Source organism: Falco cherrug, chromosome 7, assembly GCF_023634085.1.
Source record: "Falco cherrug isolate bFalChe1 chromosome 7, bFalChe1.pri, whole genome shotgun sequence".
Classification (NCBI taxonomy): domain Eukaryota; kingdom Metazoa; phylum Chordata; class Aves; order Falconiformes; family Falconidae; genus Falco; species Falco cherrug.
The window spans coordinates 10,798,828-10,816,086 of NC_073703.1; the positions used below are offsets into that span (position 1 = coordinate 10,798,828).

The window sequence follows — 17,259 nt, forward strand, 5'->3', positions numbered from 1 at the left end:
TTCTAGTGGTGCATAAATAAAGGCATTGTGGCAGAATAATTCTCATTTATACCTATTGTCATTGAATTGGCAGTTGATTCAGATACCCTGATTTACCGGCAAATTTAAGAGATGCACATCCTTTACTTAATAACTGAAGAACAATAAAAATACTAAGTAGGCTTTCACCTCCATATCTAATTTGAGAGCACCTACAGATACAGGGAAGAGGCTTTATCGTGAGCACATAAAGTCTTTTTTAAACATTCACTTCGGAAAATATTTCCCCTTCCTCTTGAACCATCCAAATATGCAAACTGTGTTTTTGAAAATCAGTGGGCTAAGATTGCAGTCTAACATGTTACCTCCTCACCCCTCCAATCTTTTCCAGGTACGCAGACGTTCAGCAGCCCCCCGGGTTCCTCCGTTCAGAGGTACAGTATTCTCTTCTGGTGAGACTCCTGCAGTGGGCTCTGTTTTGGGCATCCAAAAGCCTTGCTGGCACCATTGCGCTTCAGCTGAAATCACAAGTTGTCAGACTTGTGCAGATCAGGCTAAAGAATATTTTAGATCATAGAATATGAAAGTCTGTTCTAGGTCTTCTCTCTAACAAGGCTTTGTGTTTATTCATAGCTAGTAACACATCAGATTATCTGTTATTGAACAATTATCAGTTTACCCGGTGTTATATTTCACACTAAAAGTAGTTGTTGCTCCCTTCGGTTAATTTTGTCTTACATTTCTGTAACAAAAGCCAAAATGATTGTGGTTTTGTATGTTGCTTTTCATCCCTGCAAGCTGCAGAGGAGATAATCTTTCTGGTGGGTGCTGGCTTTAAAAGCACTTTCCTGGAGGAAGGGCTTTTGAGGCACTGAAGGAGCTGGGTGTCTGGTCTCTGTGTCACTCCGATTAGCTTTGGCTTTGTTTCATGGCTGGAGGCTCTCCACCTCTGCTGGCTGCTGTTTTCTCCTCCTTGGTTTCATATGTCTTTCTGTTGTTCTGCTTTTGGTTTGCGTTATACTTCCTATTGACAGACCATGACCTTTTTCTTTAATGCAGTAAGTTTTCTCTGTAATTTCTTATTCTTCCATAAAAGCTGAAGAATTCATAGGCTTGTGCATGTAAAGACTGGCACAAAATAGCTGGCATCCCAGAAATGCAAAACTTTATACAAATAACCATTGCTATTTATTACTTAGCATCGATATTCTCATTTCTCAGGAGAGGCTTTGCAGACAGTGTGGTTTCTGTTAAAGACACTGTCTTTACAGAGTTCATTAAATGTCTTTCTCTGAAAGGAGATTTCTCTGTAACAGATGTGTGCGTGTCTATCCCTTTCTGTCTGAAATGATTAAATGACAAGACTGACCATGTATCTGAAATATTTGCCATGTAAATGGGCAGGTGCTGAGCTGGTTAGTGGTTATTTGGCCACGGGAGCAGCAGAGGGTGCTCTGGCATGGTTAGAGAATAGACATTGCTTCAAAACAGGTAAAAGGATTCCTTGAAATACACGACAAACTACTGCATTGGCATTTTGTCTTCACTTTGCCTTTTCCAGTATAATGCCATAAAGCAACCCATGACACAATTGGATAATAAATGCATTTGTCCTTTAAAAAAGATTCTATTCCTTTAATAGATGCTCTGGGAGGGAAAGAAATAAAAACAACCTCTTTCTTTTTCGATTTCAGCATATCTGAAGAGAGCAGCAGTGTCCCTACTGGTAAAGGCGTAACAAAAGTCAGTCGCACTTTCAGCTACCTCAGGAATAAAATGTCCAGCAGCAAGAAAAGCAAAGTAAGTGCTTCTTGTGATTTATACAGCCATGAAATACCCATAGTAGCAGAGATGAATTCTGTGTTTCAGTGTGTTTCCATAGGGTGCTATTTATGTCTTTGCCTGACTTTTCTTTTTTCTTCCTGTTTTCCTTTTGCGAGGGGAGGATTGTCTATGGGGTAATAGGGAATAGCTACATGGGAAGTCTTAGCGCCCCAAAATTGAAATGTATCTGAGATGAGTTTTCCTGTGCAATGTTTTTGCCTCTCTTTCCCCACAGAATGAAGCTTCGTTTATTATAGAGAGTAGATTGTGCTCCAGCATGTGTTATAGCTTTGCAGTGATTAATGGGTCTAATTTTTACAGAACTTGAGAAGTGTTCAATAAAATGAGGATGGGAGCTGTAAGAAGAGACTGGCTGCCAAAGACTGCATTGTGTTTCCCTTTTATTTTTACCTTTGCCACAAGGTTCACATGCACTGCTGGACAAATCGCTCAAACCGTGACCGTTGGTGACAGCTAATACTTATATTTTTGCCTTTTTTCCATCCTTGAAACCCGGGAATTTAATTTGCTGAAGGTTAAGCGCTGCTCAGTGCAGCTGAATTTCCTGGGAACAGCATTGGTTAAAGAAATAATTACATTAATGCTAACTACTTAATACAAATGGGCTGTTGTTGACTTGGCTTGTCCCTGAAGATTAATGTATGTTTGGGGTTTTTTTGGCTCGGTTGGATTTTTTACTTGAATCTCATTTCATTTTCTCATGTCTGATAGAAGCTAAGAGTGCCTTACCTCACAGTGGGCAATGTGTATTATATAGTTAGGTGATGTGTAGCTAATATGTTGGTAAATACTATTGAAAGGCTCCTGAGACACATAATGACATGTTCTGATGAGTCTGAATAGCACACGGGATACAAAACGTGGCATAACGAGCATTGTGCCTACCGCAGAACGAGGCTGGGCTGAAGCATACACAGCTGGGGGGGTCACATTTCACTGCACAGACTTGGGTTTAGCCTTTCCCAACACAAGCATTTGATGTTTCAGCCTGCACGTTCCTCTAACATAGCTGGGTTTGTGGGCTCTCGTGGTCCTACGCACGTTTTGATACATGTTTTTGGAAGATTGCATCACCGTTGCAATGAGGTACCCTCTTCAGTGAGATCAGTCATCGTAACGCATAGCTCGTCTTTATGTGTCTGCCTTTGAAGATGCAAGCTGCAAGTACCAGTGGCTCAGAGCTGCTGCTGAGCCGCTTTAAGACAATGCTGTTCCCTACTGCAAAGTGCAATGTTTAAAAAAAGAAAAAAAGTACGTTTAAATTTGACCTAAATGATTTCTCAGAAGCATTATGATCTATGAAAACCTGTAAGAGTTAAAAAGAAAAAAACAACAAACCTTGAAAGGGGAAGTTGGACAGGAAGAGTGGGTTTCTGCTGCTGTCTGGGTTGTCAAGAGGTACAGAGAGGCTTCAACTTCTTCCCAGCTAGGTTTTACTTTTCTCCAAACCTTCAGAAATGCACAGCTTTCTAAGATGAACCATAAAATAAAGTCCATCTGAGCCCTGTAACAGCATCGGCTCTTCTTGAAAATGGAGCAACCATTTTTAGGGGTTTTTTACATAACTAAAGGAGTGTTTGGAGTACTAACTGGAGGGGACGCTGATGGACGTTTGTGTGAATTTACCCATGTCTGGCATGTACTTTGTGTTATTTGGAGATTAGTCAGCAAATCTCTTGAAGTGAGCAGTGTGCACGGATTCACGTTTGTGAAGTCTAAAACATGCTATATCTCTGTCAAGTAGGAAAAAAAATGTACTCATTTTCTTAATTTTGGTAGAGAGTTTCTAGGAAATGACGACAAAAACATTAGCATGAGTCATTTCTCTTTTTCCTTGACTTGTGCAGTTATTAGGCAGTGCTATACCACCAACAGCATTTCAGTGTATATAGTAAGAGTGGTAAGTGTTTGAAAGGACTAGGAGACGGGGAATATTTGTGACTGACCTGTAAAGCAGGAGTGCAAACACGTGAAAGGGGAAATCTGCAGCGCTTTGTTTACTGAAGTACTACATAGCAACACTGAGGTATGTTAAAATTCACTTTTTCTGTATCCCAAACATCACAGAGGGTTTGATTTATCACTCTATGCCTTTTAAATGGGTGGTCTTCTATTGACTCCAATTCTAAAATACTAATCCCATCCTTTCCTGCCTGTATTTTTTTTTTTCAGTATTTGGGTTTTTTTAGCAGTAGAAGCTAGGGTAGATCAAGATGAAAGCAGTAGCAAAGTAGCTAAAATCATCTTCAAGGAAGTTAGCTGTAATCGTCCCACCCTCCCCGTTTTGCTCAACTCCTCTCTGACTGCCTTCCCCCCAGCCGACTGTGCTGGCAGCTCTTGGTCGTTGCGATGGGCTAATGCTGGTGGGGAGCAACTCTCCTGCCTCCAGGGGAAGGATGTCGATAAAATGGAATAAGTTTGCTGAAGTACCACAAATAACAGTGAAGCTAGTAGGACTTAAGCATTGGGAGGTAAGAGCTTTGTGGTTATTTTGGAGCGGGATCTGCTGCTGCAGCGCATGGTCTGTTATTTTGGGCCGTACAACCGAGTTGCGGTACCTGTTGTGTCTGTTAGTGCACACTGGCACTGGTTCAGCCGTGAAGCTGTGCTTCAAGTCATGCTAGCAGCTGCGATAGTGCAGGAAAATGGTTTTGTTTATACAGTCTTTTTAAAAAAAAAAAAGTTCCAGTAATTGTCACAGGAGAAAAAAAAAAAAAGAATAAATAAAATCTCATTTTGTGACCTTGTGTTTCCGTGGTATGGCTGGCATCCCGTGTATGAAGTTTGCCATTTCCTCCTTGAAAGTGGTGCACCCGTTTCCTGTTTTTCCTGGGGACGTTCAGCTTTAATTAAAATGGTTTTTACAGTGATTTTTATGAAGACAGGGTATTATTCCAGACTCTGGAATTACTGGGCTTTGCCGTAAACATCAGGTGCATTTAAAGTATAGATAGGATGCTGACTGTCCTTTCCACATTTTAAGCATGAGAGTTGCAAGATCTGCCTTGAGCGTAGGGTGATCTTTTGTCCTGAGCTTCACAAATCCTGGCAATAGAGCAAAACTCCAGGTGTAAACTTGGTACCATCAGCCAAGGACTAAACTGTAGCATTCTAGTTCTTGAATGCTTCCAGGATGGATGTGGTTAAAGGTGGGCAGGTGAGCAGGTAGAGAATAGGGCTGTGGAGGTTTACCTGGGGCAGTGATCCGAGCTGATGGCTCAAAAGAGGTTGAGATGTGCTGCAAAGCAGACTCTTCCTGGCAGGTTTTCTGCTTCACACAGGATTATTCCATACAGGAATGCTCCTGGTTTTGCTTATTTGCAGAACAAAATAGCATTTGGGGCCAGTAAATAGACTTTCTGTTTATGAGGCTTTGCAGGGAGAGACTCCAACACTGGCATTTTGCCTGGAGTGTATTGGTAGAGGGGAGACATTAGGCTGAGTTGCTAATTATTTGAGTGTGTCATCAAAGGCTCAAAAGTTTCACTGGCAGTGACTGTAGAGCTCAGTACCTCCTTTAACTGCTTCATGGTGCTTGCTCACATGGGCTGCTCTGCAGCTGTCTGATATTTAGGCTGTGATATTATTTAGCAAAGGGCATGTGGTGTATAAATAAAAAAAATGCCGCGATAAGCTTACAGAAGCCTCTCTTTCAGATGCCATGACATCTGCAGTAACAGTTCAAATGCAGATCTGGAGCTAAGTTGTACAGTAAACATTTTGTAGGGTGGTACATAGAAGGACAAGAAGTCACTACAATTCAAATTTGGAGTTTTTTGATGGAGTTTCCTTTAAAAATTGTTTGGGAAAATTACCAATCCACAAAAGGTTGCAGGGAAAAATGTTACAAATTTTCAGTATTTAGCATTTTCCATCTCAAGTAGCAATAGAAAGGAAAGCAAAAACTCTGCTAAAAGTTGGAGAAGCTGGTTGTGCTTATCATCTTTCCAAAGTTGAGTAGCCCTGAGGTTGAGCCGTGGCTTCTGCAAGACAAGATAATCTTTTATGGTGTTGCTGTTGTTCCTCAGCCTTTCTGTGCTGCCATATTTCAAGAATTTGTGAAAGATTCATTTCCCCAAAAAACTTCACATAGTTACTTGGGGTTACTGTTGAAAAAGTTGCAATTTGGAATGGAAATGGAGGTAGAAATACTTTGACAGGGATGCTGTACAGGCAGCAAGGAAAACCTTGTGTTCTCCATTAAAAACGCAGTTGCAAAGCACAAGTCTTACAGGTTGGCCTTAAAAATTAACTGTGGTGAAAGTTCAATACAGATTACACATGGTGTTTGTATTTAACACAATTCATTGAATGTGCTGAAGAGATTGATGAGAGCCCAAAAGAAGAAAAGAGGTAAGTCTTAAACCAAGCAAATATAAAACAAAAGTGGAAGAAAATAGGTGCCTTCAGAACAGACTCAATTTAATCTCCACTGGTGAGATACCCATGCAGAAGGCTCTGCAAGTCAATAGTATGTTAATCCACATCTGTGGGGGCTGTAAGCTGATTTTTTTAAGAGCTGTGGAGACACATGACTATTGTTAAGGTGTGTGCCGATCGATATCGTCATAGTGCCAAAAGCAAACGCTGAAGAATTTGTAACTAGAGAACAGACCTCTGCAAAGTAACAAGGCATTTGTTCATTTTCTCTCAGCAGGAAAAAGAGAAAGATAAAGAGAAGACTAAAGAGAAGGACAAAGAATCCAAGGAGAAGGAAAAAGATAAGAAGCTGTTAAACGGACATCTCTTCACTGCAACCTCTGTTGTAGCCCAAGCAACCTGTTACCACTGTATGAAACCTTTCAATAAGGATTCGTACTACTGTGCAAGTAAGTTGGAGGGTCCCCACCCCCCTTCCTTTTGGTTTTCATTAAATCTGGCGTGGGAAATGTGAACCTTCAGCTTTATTTTCCTCTTGCTTAAGGATGTGGGGTGGGAGGGAGACTTGGGAGATAGTGATTCATGAGCTGCACATTGCTTTATGGAAGCTGGACTGAAATGAGTTGTGGCTTCAAGGAGGTGTCCTGCAATCTCCTTCCTAGCCCATGCATGGATGTCACAGCATCCCACGGGTTTTTCTGCCCCTGCTTGTTGGGATGTATCAGTCAGCTGGAAGACTTTGATTATTTCAGCTGTATGTTACGGCTTGGGGTTGAGGTGCTTTGTTCAAGATGGATGGAGGACAGGGAAAGCTGGCTTCGATCATGGCTTTTATTTCCAATGGGGAAAAAAATGTCCCACCCACCTGTAGTGTATTGCTTTAGTTCTCTGAAACACTGCTTCGGTGAGGCCTCAGTGAGAACAGCATGATACAAAAAGGAAATACTAACTCTCTTCTCCCTTTATACATGAAACTGCATCACAGGTCACATGGCAGCTGCCTGTGTGCTTGTGAAGTAGATGCAGTACAACTGCAGGCAGGGCAGTGCAGGAACCACAGCAGAGGGTTTCTGCGAGATTGGTGATTTTGTTCTCTTTTCTTTTCCAACGGTTTCTCATGCCTGTAGCTTGATAAGGTCAGCGGCATTTGTGCGGTCGAGACCAGAATGGTAGCTAGTTTATACAGTGACCAAAAGCTACAGAATATGTAGACAAAAATGTCGTTTTCCCACTGCAGCTCAAGGCTCTCTGTTACTCACTATTAGTAATGTGTTTTACTCCGCTAGCCTAGAGATGAGTCAAAGCATGTACGGGAATTGCTCCCAGGCTGGAGCAGGAGGCTCTGTCTCGGTTCCTTCTGGTAGATGAGCAGTGTATAAAACCCCCTCCGGTGAGAGGGGAAGGAGCAGCTAGCTGAATCCCAAATGGCAGTTTCCTGGAAGAGTTCAGCAAATGTGTTTGCATGAGACACGCTCTGTGTCTGCCTGATGGAAAATGGAAAACATCAAGAATTATAGGCTCTCAAATGCATCCTCTCCCTTTCCCCACTCGATTTTCTTAACAGCTTCTGAAGCAACTTAGAAAACCAAGTATATCCCAATTTAACTCTCTATATCCTAATGAGTTAAAATAATCCAACAATGACATATGTTTTAGCATAGATGTTCTTCCCTTATTTTTCAAGGTACAATAGACAATTATTGTACGTTTCCTGCATCGGCCAGAAAATGATCACGAGGAAAATTTTATCAGGGCTTAGATTGTAAACTCACATCTAAGAGTGTTCTTTTTCCCATTGCATCTTAAAATCAGCTATCAAATGCCTTGGAAATGACCGATAACCAGCAGCAGAGGCTCTGTTGTTCATGTGCTGTTGTAGACTGCTTTTTTCCTGTGGAAGTGGCAGTGCTTTACTGCTATCATCACTACTCTGTCTCGCCTATAGATGATTTTTTTTTAATGTCTTCTAAAGCACTGGATCATCTTAAATCAGTCTCAACTTTTCAATGACGCCCCCAGCTTCCTGAAACAGCTAGTCAATGCTGAAAGATTTAGCATGCTCTAAAACAAATGGGCAAGTTAAAAAATCCCAATTTTTAATAGCTCTCTGCCTGATCTTTTTTATTTTTTTATGATCAGTGATGCAGAAGAAAAGCTTTTGGGGTTTTTAATTGTTAATACTAGTGATACAGAGGAGTTGGAGGAACTTCCTGCCTGCTGAAGAGTTGAACTGGAGGAATAAAGTCCCTGCAACCAGATTTTTTTATTAAAAAATCAAAATGCTTTTCTGCTAAAAGGTACATACTGAAGAGCTGCCTTCAGGCTTTCCAGACTTGAGAGTGAATTTAACAGTTCTCAGTTTGTCCACTGTGTCTTTTCATGCACCAGAAGCAGGTTCTGTCCCTCTCCCTTGTTTATTCTGAAAAATGGTACTGCTTGTGGGTTTTTGCAAGAACGCACAGGTCTCTTTCTTGTCTGTCTTGCACAGGAAATTGTGGGACATCGACACAATAGCAACGCCCTTTGGCCTTCCCTTACCCCTCTTAAAATATTAGAAGAATTACTGGCTTTTATTAAGTAAGCCTAAATGTAAGGAATTTTAGGAATGTGAGCATATTTTGTCATTCTGGGCATGGATTTTTTTCCTTTCATATCTCTTCATGAAATAATTCAGAACTGTATGCTTACAGTGTGACATACACTTAAAATGTAATTCATGATCTGTGTTAATATGTGTCTTCATGAATGAGTGGAAATAACAGGTTTTCTCTAAGCTACCAGGTCTCATCTGAGAGCATTTCAGTTGTGATCTTTCATCTGTCAGAAGAGTTAATGCTCCAAACCCAATTATCAATTATTATGAAAAGAACCCCAGTTTTAATCATCTTTTGATTCCTAGAAAGCTGCTGGCAGGGATCATGGGCAGACTCAGGGTATTCCAAAAATGATACGGAGCTTTTGCTCTGGCATAGGTGCAGCAAAGGTTTGTGTTAAAGCGTGATGCTCTTTGCTTTGGTAAATACTGTAGTTCCAGACCAAAACAGTGGCTTCAGTCAAGTTTTCATCAGGAAGTCCCAGCCTCACAGGCACCATCACCTGGCAGGTGCTCCTGTTACTTTTTCTGATAATCCTGTTGGTACAGTAGCACTTGATTCCTCTAGTGTAGATCTTGGCTATAATATATCTGAGTTTATGTAAATGAATTTTCCTGTCCTTTTCCTGTCTTTTGGATCCCATAATCCTTGTCTTGGTAAGAACAGTATCTGTGTTTTTAGAGAAAATATTAGCCCTACAAATGGTTTCTGTTTCCGTCTCCTGTTTCTGCTTTCCACCTTACTTTTCTTTCAGAGGAATAACTCCATCTTTTTTTCTTTGGGTTTGTTGTTTGGGTTTTTTTTGGGGGGTGGTGGTGGTTTCTAATTTATGGCCCATTAGGACCCTGGCAACTCAACCTTACGTTGATTTTTAAACAGAATTTCCTATTAAATTCCATGAGGAAATCTTGTTGACAAACAAAGGGCTAATTATCTGGGAGAGTAACCCATTTCGCAGTATCTGTAGCTACTCTCGTAATCCACAATGATGCCTGAAAGTTGTAATTCTCAGTTGGGCAACGTAACAGTTCAGATTACAAACGGCAAAAACTGACCTGTTTTCTTTGGGTTTTTGTTTAATTGGTTGTTTTGGGTTTTTTACTTTTGACAGACTGCAATGCAATTGTTCACAAAGGCTGCAAGGAGAGTTTTTCTTCTTGTGCAAAGGTCAAAATGAAGGTAAGAGATTTCATCTACTCTACTGAATAAACAAAAAAGTTTATAAACAATTCAGCATGCAGATATGTAGCATCTTCTGCCATGCATCCCAAAAATTGTTGGAAAGAGCTTCAGCCTTTGTGCTGTAGTGAATAATTTCTCTGGGCTCTTCCTGAATTCTTCAGAACCACATATTAATACAGTGGTTGTTCCTGGGACTGTGTGAATGCTCCAGGTCAGCACCTCAGGGTGTTAAGTTGGCAGCAAATTCCTGTGTCGTTCCCTGCGGTACACAGGGACCTTATGGTCAGATGGTCTGTCCTGTATTTCAATTAAAATAAAAAAAAACACTGGCAAAATTTAGAGGTGTCCAGCAACCTCAAAGGCCATAACTCTTAATTCTCAGATGCTGCATCCTGTAATACAGCGTTGTGTATATAATGCATAACAAAAGCTATTAAATATGTGTGTTGTTTATATGAGGAACACACAGAATTCTTGCTTGCCCCAAATGTAAGGTACCTCTTTTGCAGTATGGTTCTCCAAGCTAATGTTTATACAATTGTGATTTTCAGTTCTCTTCAGTATTTTCAGCGCTTTCCCTTCTCATTTTCCTATTTGCTGCACATATCTCCATCTGTTATTTTGTTTCATTGATGGCAATGGGGGGCAGGGGGTGCATGTGTGTTTGCGTGCATATATAAATATATATAAATATATATATATATATAAAGCCATATACAGCCAAGAACTGATCTGTACTGAGTTGATTCAGAAAAAAACTTAGCTTTTTAATTTTTGTTATGTGGTGCAGCCTGATGGGAGAATGGAGGAAGAAATTACAATGAATTTCATTTTTCTTTCAGCCACAGAGAGGGATGCTGCAAGCACATGATACCTCTTCATTACCCACAGTAACTATGAGAAACAAAAGTAAGAAAGCTTCATTTCCCTCTGCTTGCGTGATGATCTGTATCTGCTGTTCTTAACTGTTCTGACAACTAATATTAGATCTTACGAAAGACAGGCATTTATCAAAGCAGGCATGAGAACATCTTCTGTGCATGACCAGCACTGTTTGGGATTTCAGAAGTTGTACTGAATTTGCACAGAGTTCATTCGCTTCTGCAGTGTCCATGTAGCTTTAATCAAATGTAGTCATCTCAGATTTAGAATAACTACTTGACTGCTGTAGATTGCTGAAAACCTACCACTGATTAAGACCACAAAATCTGGAAGACACAGCCTGTGTCCATGGATGTCTGACACTGGAAAGAGTCCGACTATGAGTATTGCATTAACAGAAATTGTTAAGATTACAAGTGGAGAGGATAACTCGGGGGTTTGTTTGTTTTGGTGTTTTTTTTTTTTTATTAAATAGTCTTAAACATTGAGGTACAACTTTTCTTGGCTGTGCTAAGATATATACTGCACTGAGGAGCTACCCAGTGTGACCAAGGGCAAAGACTAGGAGTGAAACAGCCCACATGGGTTTTGTAGTGCCATGAGTTGATAAGCTTATTTACAGATAGCTTGGAGATCAGTAAATGGAACCACACTGATAGAGATGTACACATTGTGGTATTTATCATGAAATTGAAAGGTATCACTCCAGAAAGCAGAAATGCATCTGAAGAAGGGAAAATCTGGTATTACTATAAAAGGATTAGTTTAAGGTATGTGATAGTATAGTGAGATAAGGATTTAGTGGTACATACAGATAGAGAAACCTATCTTAAAAGCTTGACCAGAAGCAGGAAGTTGTATATAATTATAGGCCCAGGAAAATTACAAAGCAACATAAGATTGCTACATGTGATTATTTATCAAATAAAATTAAATTTAGTTTCCCAAGTATACATTTCTGGACTTGCAGATACTACCTAGATTTTTTAAGCATCATGCAATGCAGTCAGTTCTGCACAGGAGTCAGTTTTCTTTCCTTTGTATGGCTGTTTCTAACAGCTGAGATCTCCTGGTGACAACTTCTAGAAAGAAAAGGAAAAAAAAAATTAGAACATGGTTTCTTTAAGTCATTATCATCACAGTTAACAGTGCAGTTCCCTGAGCTGACTTTTCTCTGACACTTCTCTTCCAGGCTCACAACCGAAGGAGCGCCCTCGGTCTGCAATACTTGCTCCTGATGAAAACACCGTAACCTCAATATTCAATAACAGGAGATCGCAACAGACTACAGCACTTTCAAAAAGTGTCTCAATACAGAACATTGCAGGGTAAGGTTTCTCCCTGCACATGTTATGTGTGTATTACCTGACACTGCAAGCAGAGCGAAATTCAGATCGCATTAAAAATAAATGTGTATACTGTGATTTATGTTAACCAGAAATACCTATATTATATAAGGTACCATCAGTTGTCTTCTGCGCAATCAGATTGTCTGGGTTAGTTGAGTCATGGCATGAATTCAGAGGCATCTGAGTTGGCCTGATTATATCCAAGGCCACTTCACAGAGATGCTCTGGGCTCCAGGAGGAAATTCCCTTGCCTTGGGCTGGGTACTGTGCAAGGACACGTTCACAGGTCAGGTATAGGACTAACTTTTGTGTCCATAACGATAGGGTGAAGGCACAGAGCTGCAGTCTTCATGGTGGTTTAGGACTGCATTGTAGATAATTACAAAAAATCGTAGAAGAAAATCTGATTTATGGTTCCTACACTACTTACATATTGAGCAGTAGTACACACAGGGCAATGGCATGGACTGGCACGTGTTCTGAACAGTTTGTACGTCCTGGCTATTCATGGCAAAATTTATTTCAGTCCGTTTTTCTGATCTCTCACACAGCTAGAGATAAAGACCCTTCGATAGCCTTTTGTTTTGCGTTTTTGCCCTGCTTGCACCAATGACAATGTGGATGGGAAGTGACTGTAAAATGGAAAGTAATGAAAAGGAGTTATCCAAACCATAAAACCTCAGGTGTGATTCTTTACAGAAGAAGCACTGTCACTCAGAACTGTAGATCTCACAGCTTGTTGAGCCCCATTATGTAGTTGGTGGAAAACAATTAATAAAAGTACATTTCTGTGCATAACGTACAACAGCTGCTTTGATTTTCAATTCAGATGTAAAATGCCTTTCTTCTGTGTATTTGAAAGTACATATGTCATAAAAGATATTCTGTGTTCTGTTTTCCTGCAGAGTTGGGAACGATGACAGCTTAATACACACTTGGAAATTCCTGTCGCAGTCAACAGACTCCTTACATAAAATCAGCCGGGTGAATGAATCCATGGAGTCACTGGATGACGAAGGTAAGAGATCCCCATGGCATTTATAGCAAAAGGAAGGTCTCAGTGCTGCTTTCCAAAAATAAAAAATCAATTTTGGCATTTCAGGAACTGTTTTCCTTTCTAATGGACAATTAAAGTTCATTTACTTCAATCTTAGAATATTAGTGTGACAAATTAAAGCAAAGCCCCACACAATAATTTCTTTAGCTTGTTGAATTGTGGGAAAACATTTAAAAGGTTTCATTTACGGCTGAGCTGCTTAGAATATAGCTCAGGGAAAAACATTTCCTCATCTGTACTGCATCTTTGGCCCATTTGTACAGCTACAGATTTTGCACTCTGCCACATTTTCATGCTGATGTCTCACATTTTTTGTTTTTCCCAGAGTGAGGAAAGAAGAAATGTATTGTTTAGATTTGTGGGTTTGAAAGTAAAGTCAGTTAAATTAATATCTTAAGTTTATCTATACCTTTATATATGGTGCATTTTTAGGATCTTATCAGTGTTTATATGTCTTAGCCAGTATTTATGTGAAAAGAGCAGATTGGTCTTAATTTATTAAGGACTAAACAAGGGCATGCTCATGGTGACAGAGAAAATTTCCCAGTTCCTGCACAAATGTATGATCTTTTGTAAAGATATATATGTATGTGTATGTAACGTATGTACTGTTCACTTCTACTTGCATTGGTTCTGGCTTTTTAAGCTTGAAAACACAGGCTTCACATAGGTCTAATTTCCCTTGATTCCGTGATGTAAATGAAGGAAGACAAGCTGAATATTGTGGATTTTAGTTTATCTGTGATGTTGTTGCTTTGCAGATAAAGAATCCATTGTCTTTTATCTGAGCTAGAATTTGGTCTGTGTGAAAATGGTGAACTAGTTTTGTTCAACTAGCAAATAACCTTTGAAAGTGCTTCTCATAACCTGGTCCTTATGTAGTATAATTCCGTATGATCATTTTTGTGTCAGTAAAGGAGAATGTGTGTGATGTCTGCAGTATGACAGAGAAAGCCTAAAAACCTGAATGAGGAGACGGGAATCTCAAATGAGGCAAGGTACCCGCATCTTAATGGCACTTACATTGCTTTGTGAAGGTGCTGACATGAACGAAGGACAGCTGATGGGAGACCTGGAATTAGATTCCAAGCAGCTGGAGGCAGAGTCCTGGAGCCAAGTTGTGGACAGCAAGTTCCTACAGCAGCAAAACAAAGATGTTGTCAAACGACAAGATGTCATTTATGGTGAGATACCTGCATCTTAATTTTTCACTCATTGTAGCTAGCTTCTTGATATACTCACATGCATGGCTTTGGGAAGCTTTAGGTCAGTGAAAAGGAACATTGACTTGGTTTCCTCAGAAGCCAAAGTTTCCTTCTTGAAGTTCTTAGAAACTTAATGTACTCTGTGAAAGCTTGCTTTCTGCATTTCACATCCGGAAGGCGTCAAAAATACCCGGAAATTGCCTCTCCTCATTTGTCTGCTGATGACATTTAAACTCTGTTACAGCAGAGCAGCTAGCTAGGAAGTCTTCTGCCAGACGCAAGAGCTGTCCTGTAAGGCAAAAGCACACTGTTGAGGCTGGCAGTGAGGTGTTAGGAAGGAGCAGATAACAGTGTTGAAGTTTTAGACCTCAGAAACAATGTTCAAAGCTCTTTATTGTGGGATTTCTCTGCCTCGCTGTTTCTCCCACATGTGAAACTATTGACTGATGTTTCAATATCTGACATTAAGTTTTCTGAAGCCACTTAGAGAAGCCTAGTTATGCACGAGCTTTCCAATGGCAGCTTTTTCCTTGTACTGTATACCCGTGCACTCTACAGTGACTTTGGTTTTGATCTTGTCCTCACCCTCTACAGAGCTAATGCAGACGGAAATGCATCATGTCCGCACCTTGAAGATCATGAATGATGTATACAGCGCAGGAATGTTAAAGGAACTGCAATATGATCAGCAAGTTGTGGACAAGATATTTCCCTGCCTGGAAAACTTGCTGCACATCCATAGTCACTTCTTCCAGCGGATTCTGGAAAGGAAGAAGGAGTCATTGGCAGACAAAAGTGAAAAGAACTTTGTTATCAAGAGGATAGGTGACATCCTAGTGAATCAAGTAAGTGCTGGAAAATGCTTGCACTTCGGAGCGCAGCTGGGAACAAGGTGTTCTTCCTTCCCTCCTGTTTATACCTGTCAGATAATCACAGCTGATGACACCTTTACTCTTCACACATGTAAAAATCTCCACCTCTGCTTTTTGAAGCTTTTTTTGCTCTTTCAGAGGAATGTGTAATGATAAAAATTAGTTTATTTTGTGGGAAAGAGAAGCATTCCCTGACAAACACTGCATGGTATGACCATAGCCTGGAGGATAGGCGGTAACCCACAGCAAAGTATGCCCAATGTGTTTCTTGGCTGAGTTACTGATTTGCTATTTAACTTTGGGTGGGTCATTTTACTTTTCTTTATCTGCACTTTCTCCCTTCTTTTTGTCTGTCTTTTTTGTGTTGGCTTTTAAGCCCTGTGAATAGCATCCGAAATTTTGTGGTAGGTGTGAGCTCAGTGAAGTCCCAAACTCAGCTGTTTACTTTCTAGAGGTCTGCTGGCTTGGTTTAGGATGCTTTGGACTAATCTGGTTTCATTGAGTTTTTTTGAGAGACTGGCAGGCAGCTGGGATATCACACCAGGAGCTCAGTGCAGATTGGACCTGTGTCTCATGTCTTGCAGTTCTCTGGTGAGAGTGCCGAGCGAATGAAGAAAACGTACGGCAAATTCTGCGGGCATCACAACGAGGCAGTAAATAACTTCAAAGATCTGTACTCAAAGGACAAGCGGTTTCAGGCATTTGTCAAGGTAGGGCCTGGTAGAAGAGACCTAACAGATGGGAAAAGTATGGCCTTTCTGCACTCTGGTGACCATTTTGCTACAGGACTGAAATTTTCATCTTTGTTCCTTAGAAAAAAATGAGCAGCTCCCTGGTGAGGCGTCTTGGGATTTCTGAATGTATCTTGTTGGTAACACAGCGAATCACAAAGTACCCTGTCCTTTTACAAAGGATACTGCAGTACACCAAAGGTAGGGACCGGTTCCTCTATTTGAAGCATATATTTGTTCCTCTTATATTGTGTAAAGTTCTTGGATTCTTTTCAGCTGAAGTAGAATTTCTTAGAATAGACCAACTAATCCAGTCGTCATTGTCTCATACCACTGTAACGAGATAACTCAGTTTCATATCTCCATTTAGGATTAATTATTCGGGTGCCTTGATTTAGTTGTTATAAGCCTGTCTGTAGTGAATTATGTAGCAATGTGCTTAGACTCCAAAGTCTCCCGGCTTGGCTTTTTTGGGGTAATGGATAAAATATGTGGTTAATTTGTGCATTTCATCTATACTTTCTCATATACAAAGTATATTGGAATAGTCCCCAGTCTCAACCATATATGTGATAGGTTTTGCGAAACTCTCCTGAAGGGGGAAACATGCAGCCTGTCTTGTGAAAGTATTAAAAGTTAAAATGCAGGAATTTGGAAGGAAGAAGAGGAAGGAAGGAAGTAAAATCAGGAGTTAAGAGTCCACAAGGATGAAGTGAAATCAAGGTGTTTCTCTTTCTGTTCAAAGAAAATGAAGTGGAACATGAAGACTTGACTCAGTCATTAAACCTCGTTAAAGATGTGATTGCTGCAGTCAACAGCAAAGTCAGCAATTATGAAAAGAAAATGCGTCTTGGTGAGATTTACAACCGGACGGATAGCAAGTCCATCATGAGAATGAAGAGTGGCCAGATGTTTGCAAGAGAGGACTTGAGGCATCGGAAGCTCATCCGAGATGGGCCCGTTTCACTAAAAAATGCAGCTGGCCGGTTAAAAGGTAAGACTATCCTGCCTTCTGCTTGGCGGGGGAATACTGCTTACCCTCTTTGGCTGTAGGATTAGCCCTCAGAAAGGTGTCTCCGACCTTTATTTATTCCTCTGCTTTGAGAAATTTTGACAGCAGCTTTTGCCATGCTGTACACTTACTATCCATCGCAGCATTTCTGATTTTTGTGTTGTTCCTGGA

General features: G+C 40.4%; 1 protein-coding gene across 1 annotated transcript in view; it reads left to right on the top strand.

Moving 5' to 3' along the window:
- Positions 1-17,259, top strand: part of AKAP13 (A-kinase anchoring protein 13) — a 76,136-nt gene that overhangs the window by 40,157 nt on the left and 18,720 nt on the right. Inside the window, exons 8-19 of the mRNA XM_055715876.1 lie at positions 371-413; positions 1,674-1,779; positions 6,482-6,653; positions 9,910-9,977; positions 10,823-10,889; positions 12,055-12,190; positions 13,117-13,229; positions 14,306-14,452; positions 15,068-15,318; positions 15,930-16,055; positions 16,160-16,277; positions 16,822-17,070. Of these exons, the coding sequence (XP_055571851.1) occupies positions 371-413; positions 1,674-1,779; positions 6,482-6,653; positions 9,910-9,977; positions 10,823-10,889; positions 12,055-12,190; positions 13,117-13,229; positions 14,306-14,452; positions 15,068-15,318; positions 15,930-16,055; positions 16,160-16,277; positions 16,822-17,070 (1,596 nt within the window). The remainder of the gene's footprint in view (positions 1-370; positions 414-1,673; positions 1,780-6,481; positions 6,654-9,909; positions 9,978-10,822; positions 10,890-12,054; positions 12,191-13,116; positions 13,230-14,305; positions 14,453-15,067; positions 15,319-15,929; positions 16,056-16,159; positions 16,278-16,821; positions 17,071-17,259) is intronic.